This window comes from Sinocyclocheilus rhinocerous, unplaced genomic scaffold (assembly GCF_001515625.1).
Source record: "Sinocyclocheilus rhinocerous isolate Xijiao unplaced genomic scaffold, SAMN03320098_v1.1 scaffold2589, whole genome shotgun sequence".
NCBI classification, from domain to species: domain Eukaryota; kingdom Metazoa; phylum Chordata; class Actinopteri; order Cypriniformes; family Cyprinidae; genus Sinocyclocheilus; species Sinocyclocheilus rhinocerous.
In genome coordinates, this window is record NW_015658508.1 from 434,771 (window position 1) to 445,176 (window position 10,406).

At 35.4% G+C, this 10,406-nt stretch overlaps 2 protein-coding genes across 4 annotated transcripts; both read left to right on the plus strand.

Annotated features, from left to right (window-relative positions):
* Positions 1-596: 596 nt before the first annotated feature.
* LOC107722276 (tripartite motif-containing protein 16-like) lies at positions 597-6,355 on the plus strand. Its single transcript, XM_016530563.1, has 7 exons — positions 597-652; positions 2,708-3,309; positions 4,080-4,175; positions 4,386-4,619; positions 4,740-4,893; positions 4,991-5,041; positions 5,245-6,355. The coding sequence occupies exons 2-7, from the start codon at positions 2,749-2,751 to the stop codon at positions 5,787-5,789; spliced, it is 1,641 nt and encodes a 546-aa protein (XP_016386049.1). The 5' UTR covers positions 597-652; positions 2,708-2,748; the 3' UTR covers positions 5,790-6,355.
* A 625-nt stretch (positions 6,356-6,980) lies between these two features.
* Positions 6,981-9,633, plus strand: LOC107722273 (zinc finger protein 501-like). Of its 3 annotated transcripts, none has more exons than XM_016530556.1 (3): positions 6,981-7,360; positions 7,674-7,847; positions 8,141-9,633. In XM_016530556.1, the coding sequence occupies exons 2-3, from the start codon at positions 7,766-7,768 to the stop codon at positions 9,172-9,174; spliced, it is 1,116 nt and encodes a 371-aa protein (XP_016386042.1). In that variant the 5' UTR covers positions 6,981-7,360; positions 7,674-7,765; the 3' UTR covers positions 9,175-9,633. The 3 variants fall into 3 exon arrangements, with proteins under 3 accessions (XP_016386042.1, XP_016386043.1, XP_016386045.1); XM_016530557.1 differs by having other exon boundaries at positions 6,981-7,347; XM_016530559.1 differs by having other exon boundaries at positions 6,981-7,114.
* Positions 9,634-10,406: the final 773 nt, after the last annotated feature.

Here is a 10,406-nt window from a genome sequence, read left to right on the forward strand (position 1 = left end):
ATGATGTATACATCTCAATTTCGAAAAATTGACACTTAAGACTGGTTTTGTGGTCCATGGTCACATATGGCTGTGGGAATCCTCAAGACTCCTTGATCTACATGAGATTGTCTGTGATTGTTGCTTTTCTCCACAGCAGCTGAATGAATATCTGCTTTAATCAAAATCAAAAAGCATTATTTTTTAAATAAGAAATTATTCCTGCAGGTTTGATGCCAGCGTCATTGTCCAGCCAACATGAAATTATAATTTATTTAATCATTTTACACACAGATGGCTGGAAGTGTGTCACAGCAGTTAAAACAAATAAACATGTTTTATCTGTTATTAGACACATTATTCAAGTAGTCTGATTATTAGTGTTGAAATATACAGTATGATTCTGAGCAAAGTACAGAGGGAGGAGCAACAAAACTGCAAAGTCACGGCCTCACAAACAATATGTTTATAATCTCCTTCACACTCTTGATCTTTACTTTCTCTCTCGCAACATACACACATTTACACACTGAAAACCAGGAAGTGTGTGGATTCAAGAGAAACGAAACCTATTTCCCTGCTACACGAGCCTCTGCTTAAGGATCCACACTGTTCTAGTTTGGCTAAAACTGTAGAGGAGCAAATATTTTACTTTTGTTTTCTGTCAAAGCAGGTAAACGTTTTTGTTGTTTTGCGCGTGTAATCGTGCACTTACGGTACGGGTGCTGAGAGCAGTCAAAATGCATGTAAAGAAGCTGTCATACCGACGTTTCCTTTATAATTTGCTTATTTTAACTTTTGTTTTTTATTTTTAGTTTGTAAATACATTATTTTTGTACATAAACGATTATAAATCATTTATTAATGTTTATAAATGTTAATATTAATGTTTATTATTCATTGTTTTTTTATTTAATGTGTGTGTGTGTGTGTGTGTGTGTGTGTGTGTATGGGACATTCCACCGAATGGGTAACATTTCTGTCCCCAGGACATTAAAAGTATAAAAATGTATGAAAATGAACTCTAAAATACATTTTATTATTAAGCAAAGTGTCTTCACATTTAGCTAACTGCAAAATTTAGAATGTATAATTAAAATCATTAATAAAAACTACCTAGAACACTAAAGAAATAGTAGTTGTTGCATGTCCCCACTCCCTGCCTCTATAATTTACCATGAAATATTATGATTAAAATCCTTCTGAAATGTTTTATTTTTTGCATTTATGTGTGACTTTATATCCAATCAATGATTTCCTTTTTTTCAAAAGAAAAAAAAATCCATAACATTTTTGATAAAATACACTTTTTATTCGTGTCCCCCGGGTTTACACTCAGTCCTGTTACCCTAACACATTCCCCCCTCTGATCAACTTGGAACTTTCCAAAATATATTTTTTCAACAGCAAGTTGCATTATCCAGATCTTCTGAAGGCAATGGGGAGACTAAAGGTAAGTCCTCTCATTTTCTTTTCAATATATTTGATGATATTTCAACTGTGTCTGAGAGGGTCAATCTCAACATACTGCCCTGTTACCTAAATTATTTTTAGATGTTATTTGTTCATTTTAAAAATACACATTTTTGATAAATCACTAGAATTTGCTCAGTATCCTCATGCTATTAGCATGTGTGCCATGTGGCTATTTAGCATTCTCTGGTCCATTGATATAATAGTGTGAATATTAGTTTATGTAATATGATTTACTTGTTCTTTTTATGTTTTACAGTTACCATTACTTATATTGTAAATGTATCATATGTACCATGTATTTACCATACTTGCAGAGTGCTAATCCACCACAGAGAAGCAGCGCCTTTATCGTGAACGACGTGATGCAGACCCAAGAAACAGACACAACAATCAAGTTGTTTTTTGTCAGTGAGGAATCAATTGAGAGTAAAAATATTTAAAAATTAATACAGTATTAGTCAGTGTCAATGTGAACAGGAATCAATTGAAAGAACGAGGAAACCTATAAAAGAAAGATTTGTATGTGTGTTTGAAAATGGGACGTGATGTAAAAGTGCTTATGCACTCAGATGCGTGGGGTGAATTTGCCTTTTAATTCTCTCCAAAACTGACTTGTAAATTAATACAGTAATAGTCAGGGTCACTCTGAATACATATCAATTGAATTAATATTAACATTTATAAACATTAATTATACAAAAATAATGTATTTACAAATTAAAAATAAAAAACAAACGTTAAAATAAGCAAATTATAAAGGAAACGTCGGTATGACAGCTTCTTTACATGCATTTTGACTGCTCTCAGCACCCGTACCGTAAGTGCACGATTACACGCGCAAAACAACAAAAAAGTGCGGCTGGCTTGACCGCAGAGAAACGAAACCTATTTCCCTGCTACACGAGCCTCTGCTTAAGGATCCACACTGTTCTAGTTTGGCTAAAGCTGTAGAGGAGCAAATATTTTACTTTTGTTTTCTGTCAAAGCAGGTAAGAACTTAATAGAATCCTTAAATAATCATTTTACCCATGTCTTTTTGCTTGTGGTAAAAAAAGAGCATTCAGTTATTATTGTACGCTTGATAATTATATGTTAGTCTGTATGGTGTATGTTTATTCTTTTGGTTACAAGTGAAGCATTTCGTATTATTGTTTACTACACAAAGCTGTAAGCAAATTGTAGATTTGTAGACGTGCTTTTTCATTAATGATTTACATGTGGATTTATGTTCTCTTTTTTGATTTACTTCTAGCAGAGCAGTTTCTATTAGAGGTATAAACTATCTGCAAAGAAATGGCCGAATCTGCAGCGTGTCAGTATGAGGATCAGTTCATCTGTTCAGTCTGTTTGGATCGGCTGAAGGAGCCGGTGACGATTCCCTGTGGACACAGTTACTGTATGAGCTGCATTACTGACTGCTGGGAGCAGAAGGAGCAGGAGCCGCCGTACCGCTGTCCCCAATGCAGAGAGAGCTTCAGTCAGAGACCTCTACTGAAGAAGAACACTCTGATAGCAGAGATGATGGAGACGCTGCAGAAGACGTCTCTACAAACGGCTGCTGTGGAGTGTGATGTTTGCACTACAGAGAAGAACAGAGCTGTAAAGTCCTGTCTGCAGTGCTTGGCCTCCTTCTGTCAAACTCACCTGCAGCCTCACTATCAATCTCCTGCGTTTATGAAGCACAAACTAGTCGAAGCCTCCAGATTCATTCAGGAGAACGTCTGCCTCAGTCATGGGAAACCTCTGGAGATTTACTGTCAGGATGACCGTCAATGCATTTGTTGTTTGTGTATGACTGACAATCATAAAAACCACAATGTTGTATCTATGGATTCAGAATGGACTAGTAAAAAGGTAATGAATGCTTATTAGGCAGGCCTATATCAGTACCTATTCTACTTCTTCCTTATTACCTTTTTATGACATATTTTATTTGATATTTAATGACCACAAAATGAGATTGGCAAGGTGTAACTATATTTCTACTTTTTAACATTAATTTTGTACATTAACATCCTCAGAAAGAGTTAAAGGAGATAAAGGTGGTGTGTCAAAAGCTGACTGAGGAACGAGAAAGAGGTCAGCAGGAAATCAGTGAATAGCAGAGATGATGGAGACGCTGCAGAAGACGTCTCTACAAACGGCTGCTGTGGAGTGTGATGTTTGCACTACAGAGAAGAACAGAGCTGTAAAGTCCTGTCTGCAGTGCTTGGCCTCCTTCTGTCAAACTCACCTGCAGCCTCACTATCAATCTCCTGCGTTTATGAAGCACAAACTAGTCGAAGCCTCCAGAAGCATTCAGGAGAACATCTGCCTCCGTCATGAAAAACCTCTAGATATTTACTGTCAGGATGATGGTCAATGTGTTTGTTATTTGTGTATGATTGATAACCATGATGGCCACAGAGTGGTGTCTGTGGATTCAGAATGGACTAGTAAAAAGGTATATATTTATCTATCAATGAAAAAAAATTTTTTTTAATACAAATAGTGTAAGTAATGATTATTTTTATATTACATAAATGTATAGGCTGTAATTTTGATTCACCTTGTTAAACTTTTTTATCAAACAGGAATGTCTATTTTTACCTTTTGTTTCGTTTTTTTTATGTTAACATCCTCAGGAAGAGTTAAAAGAGATCAAGGTGGCGTGTCAAAAGCTGATCGAGGAACGTGAGAGAGGTCAGCAGGAACTCAGTGAAGCTGTGAAGCTCCTTAAAGTATGTTTTTTTAAGCATTTTTTTTGTTTTATACTTGTATTACAAACGAATGTTGGTTGGAAACACAGATATTTTAAATTCAGGTAGATGGTGACCTGAGGCTTTCAAGCTCCAAAAATGTAAAAAAAAAAAAATAGTTTGGAAGGATTTACTAAAAAGAGCTGAGTCACGACAATGATCTGCGTGATCACAATTTTCTGTCTCCAACAGAGTTCAGCACAAGAGGCCGTGGAGAACAGTGAGAAGGTGTTCACTGAGCTCATCTGCTCTCTGGAGAAGAAACGCTCTGAGATTAAAGAGCAGATCAGAGCTCAGGAGAAGACTGAGATAGATCGAGCAGAGGAGCTTCACAAACATCTGGATCGAGAGCTGACAGAACTCAGAAAAAGACAAACAGAGATTGAGAAACTTCTGATTACTGATGATCAGATCTATTGTCTGAAGGTAATCATTTTTATGTTTGTGTGAGAACCTTCCAAGAGACAATAAATGATCATTGACGCATGTTTGTTCTCTCTCTTATTGAACTGAAAAAATATGTCTGAATTATTTGTCTCATTTCAGAGCTGTCAGTCTGCGTGTGTTTTACCCACATTTGAAGATGTTCCCAGCTTCACTCAACACATTCATCTGTCTTTTAAAGACATTTCAATCTCAGCATTCAGAGAGGTTTTGGAGGACGTCTGTCAACAGCAATCAGCCAGAATATCTCAAGACGGTATTTTTTTTAAAAACAGTTTTTAGTTTAAAAGGTGTTGATTCATTCATAATATTTTAGAATCTATAAATTAGCCATTTGATTGTTACTTCTTTAGTGTCTTCTTTAGGGTCTCCAGAACCTAAAACTCCAAAGGATTTTTCGCAGTGTAAGTCGAGTTTTATACATTCATTCCTCACAGAATTGCTGAATAATCATTAATAATATATGTTAACTATTTAAATTATCTTTTGAAAAATATAAAATAAATGTGTCAGGTTTTGGTTATCATTAAATGTGTCATTTTGAGCAGAGGGTTGGTAGGGGACAGTACTTAATTTGAATATTTATTTGTCCCTCCATCTTTATTAGATTTCTGTGACATTCGCCTGGATCCAAACACTGCACACAAATGCCTCATCCTGACAGAAAAGGACAGAAAAGCTTCATTTTCATATGAAGTCCAGAGATCATATGATCATCCAGAGCAATTTGACTGTTTTCCTAATGTCATGTGTAGAGAGGGTTTGTACGGCCGCTGTTACTGGGAGGTTGAGTGCAGTGGGAACGACTGGTCTGTAGCAGTTTCCTACAGAGGAATTGGTCGTAAAGGACAAAGTAATGACTGCAGACTTGGGTTTAATAACAAGTCCTGGAGACTGACCCACTGTCGCCAGGTATTCTATGTCAGACATGATGATAAACAAGTCCATCTCTCTCCTTTCCATTCCTCTAGAATAGGAGTGTATCTGGATCACAGAGCAGGAACTCTGTCCTTCTACAGCGTCTCTGACACAATGACTCTTCTTTACACATTCCAGACCACTTTCACTGAACCCCTCTACCCCGCATTTGGGATTGGAGAAAGATTTATCAGGATCATAGAGCAGAGGAGAATTCTCAAATCCCACAAATAAAAGACAAGCAAAATTTCCTAAACTCACTATGTTCTTGTGTACTCTGTACGATTAAACCCAAGACTGCAGTTCATCATTAAGACAAATGGTGTCAACTTTAGCTTGTCAATTCGTTTTCATTTTTGTGTGAACTGATTCTCAAAGTAAAGCCTTCTGCTGTGACTTTGCTATTGTGGTTCTGAATCATGATTTTCTATTTATTTATTTTTTTTGTTTGTTGGTGAGGGTTTATATAAACAAATATAACCTCTGTGTATTGTCTTTATATGTTTGTATTATACCCTGCATGAGCATATTATTAGGGCATGTAAATGCGTTCTTCACATTTGCATTCTGCCTTCTTATGGGAAGCAATTATAGCATATACAGTATAATGAATATGGTATGTTATTTTACAGTGTTTTCACTGTTTTCTTGAATGAGATGCATATATAGAGCTTACCTGGATGTCATTTTGTGGCAATTTTGTTTTCCCTGCATATTGCTTTATATGTATTAAATGGGCATGCAAATGTGAATTGTTCTGTTTACATGCAACACATTGCTATAAAAATAAAAGTATTGTATCCATGTAATTGTGCATATTATTTTTCTGTGTACTAATAATACTGTCTGTGTATTGACTTGTCTCAGTAAACGTTTACCTGCTGTTGATATCTGTATCTTAAAGTGATAAACAACAGCATTCAACTAGACAAAATTGACATTCTTGTATAGTAGTAAGCAGCTGTGTCAACAAAAAAAGTAGAACAAGAATTTAATTTGTAACTAACATTTCCAAGGTTCCAAGGAATTATTTTTACCAGTAGCCTACATCTCACACAATGCCAAAAAAGTTTAATTTTGAAAACGAATGACTAGGTTTTGAAGCATGAACTGGGCGGATTACTAAAGTTTGCAGACTTGGAATAAAAAAAGGTTATATACGTATATGCAGCATGTGTATGGAGGACGAAACCTGCAAAAACAATAAATAAATAAATACACAAATAAATAAATAAATGTGTGTATAAATACACAAATTCTTGTTTAAATACATATAGAAATAATTAAACGTGATTAAAGTAGGCAAATAAATAAAATAAATTGGCGGGCAAATGGAAAATGTGTGTGTGTTACCAGAAATGTCCAATAGGTGGCAGTAATGCACTAAAGCCTTTTCAAGTTTGCCACACAAACACAAAAGAACAAACAGAGGATGCGCAGAAGAGAGTGTTACAGGAATACTTTTAAACTGTTCCGCGGATTTAAACTGTTGTTTTTTTAATTCCGCGGATTAAGGCGATCTCCCCGAAAGGCCATTTCGACTGAGGGGAAAAACCGCGGTAAACTAAATCAAAACAAAACCACTATAGGCTAATATTGATTAGCAATTGGCCTGGTTTTGTTTCGCACACCTGGCAACCCACCAGCTAAGTTAAAGCTAAAAGTTATGTTTTTAACGTTCGTGAAAGAAGGGCTGATGTGGAATATTGAAAATCAAAGACTTAATTTTTTGCCTGGTGTGAGATTTACAGAGGTTATGGACATTAACCAGCTCGAGAACTGAAATCCGAATGTAATGAAACGCAGTATGTGACCCGGTTTATTACTAATCACAGTGTAATATGTTAGTAATATGTTTTTTACAGGCTCTTAGTAAGCGTGCACTTCTGTATCATTGCGACGATTTCATTTAAAGGCTTAATGTTAGTAGAAATATAATTTCATTACAAATATAAGAATTGATGTTTGTGTTGCAATGTACATTGTTCGTACTGTAAACTACTAAAGCATTGAATAATCATTTATTTTTTTAACCTCTATTCAGTCTGTTCATATTGTCTATACAGTGAATCTCTAAAATGAAAGTAATTCAGTGTAAATTGTTTCTGAATTTGGTAGATCTGGTGACCATCCCACAACAGTCCACCAGTGAAGGTTAGCAATATTCCCATCATCCTATCAGAAGAGGAACTCTAGCTCTGTAGCATACTATGGTAAAGACTGAGTTTATTAAAGAGGAGATTGATCCAGAAACATCCGGAATGAATCATGAAGATACTGAGGAACGAACAGGTTGGTGTCTGTTCTTGAGTCTTTATTATTGACGGCTGAGAAACATAAAGGTAAAGCTTAAGTTTACCAGATGTAGTGTCAGTGAAATAATAAGCAATATATCAGTGATAAATGATACAGAAAATGCATCATAACTATAGCAGTTGTCATCCACACTTTGATTGTATTATCAAAAATGACAGAACTAACCTTTGGCACTACAAAAATCTGATACTTACAGACCTACTGTTGCTTTCTGCTCTTAAATCAGATTCACTTGAACTGTTTTTAACTATTTAATATGTTTATTTTAGATCGGATGGAGGTGAACGAGCAAAGACAAGAACTAAATGAGGAGGAGGAGTGTCGTAACTTCAAAACTCAAAGAATAAAATCCAAAAAGCGGCACACCTGCTCACAGTGCGGAAAGAGTTTCAGACTTAAATCAGGTCTCAGAAATCATATGTGGCACCACTCTGGAGAAAAGCTGTTTAACTGTGATCATTGTGGTAAAAAATATTCCTCGTTATCAAATCTAAAAGTTCACCTGAAACTTCATTCAGATGAGAAGCCTTATGTGTGTTCTGTCTGTGGAAAGAGTTTCTCTCGACTTAACTGTTGTAATCAGCATCAGAAAATACACAATGAAGTGAGAGATCACGTGTGTTGTGAGTGTGGGAAGAGCTTTACTACAGTTGGACAGCTGAAGCAGCATCAGAGAATTCACACTGGAGAAAAACCTTACAAGTGCTCATACTGTGACAAGAGCTTCTCTCATCCTGGAAACCTGAAATCACACGAGCGAGTGCATACTGGAGAGAAGCCGTACCAATGTACTCAGTGTGGAAAGAGTTTCAAACAATCATCTATTCTCAATTATCACATGCATGTTCACTCGGGAGAAAAGCCATTTAACTGTGATCAGTGTGGTAAAGAGTTTAATTCATCATCAAATCTGAAAAAACACCTGATAAACCATACAAATGAGAGGCCTCATGTGTGTTCTTATTGTGGGAAGAGTTTTCCACTGTTAGTCAGTTGTAATCGGCATCAGAAAATACACACCGGTGAGAAAGATCACGTGTGTAGTGAGTGTGGAAAGAGCTTTACTACAGCTGGCCAACTGAAATACCACCAAAGAATTCACACTGGAGAAAAACCTTACAAGTGCTCATACTGTGACAAGAGATTCCCTCAGTTTTCACAACAGAAATCACATGAACGGATTCATACCGGAGAGAAGCCGTACAGCTGTACTCAGTGTGGAGAGAGTTTTAGACATTCAAACTCTTTAGTGCTTCATATGAAAAAGCATTTTCCATCGAGTCCCATCCATTCCTCCAGTTAGTTAGTTTAGGTGATTTAAAGGCATGACAAATATTCATACATTTAGATCGGCAAAGTGAGTGCAGTGTTTCTGCATTAAAACTGAGAATGGTGCAAAACAACATAAAGAAAAACAAAACATTGTAACTGACAAAGAAACAGGTGGCACTGAAAAATAAAAATGTATAAGTAAAAGTCAATAAAAAATGGGTGCTTCGGCAACATAAAAGCCTTTTACCTATATAAGCATTATTCTGTGGCACTGTGAGCAAATGTTTTCTTCAGATCCTGTGTTTTAATTAAATAATGTGAGATTTAGATAAAGTACATGTGTTAATTGCAATAAACTTGAGTTGTTTAAAATCTGAACAGCTGAAACTATTAGGAGCACTTCATGTGTTCCTGTGAATCGCTTGTATTTCTCAATTGTAAGTCGATTTGCATAAAAGCGTCTGCTGAATGAATAAATGTAAATGTAAAATACCACAAGAATTGTGGAGGTTTTTATTTCTGTTATGTTGGGGGACAGCAAATGTTTCAAATCACTTGAATCTTACATTTTTATTCTTTGACTGAAAGCCCCATCATTAAGGCATGGACAAGAAAAAATACACAAATGAAAAGAAACTGGACACTAATATAACAAAAACCAACAATCAGTCATTTGTCAGTATGAAAGGTTTCTCCAATTTGAGTTTTTGAACTTTAATTCTTAGTTTTTTACTTTGTTTGGACAGTTTTATAAATCTACAGATTTCTGTGCAACAGAAGTTGTCTATAGGCTCTGTATAATGGCTAAATATAATTATCATTGCACTGACAACATGTCTGATTATGTGTAAAATTAAGTATTAAAGGCTAAAAGTAGCCTGATATTGTAGCGATATTATGTTAAATGTGTGTGAATCACGTGACTATACTAAAAAAGAACGTCAAAATTTCGGTTCAGTTTTCTTATGTAGGTTAATTTTTTAATCATGTTAATTAATTTTAATACTTGTTGGTGTATAATACAAAAAGGAGGCAATTTATTTGCTTCTAATTGACTTTGCCGATCCATGACTAATAACACAAAACAAGCGTTAGATATTAATTAATTAATTAATTTATTTAGTAATTTAGCAGACGCTTTTATCCAAAGCGACTTACAAATGAGGACAATAAATAAGTGCAAATGACAAGTCTCGGTTAGCCTAACACAGTACACGTAGCAAGGCGTATATATATATATATATATACATATACATATACATA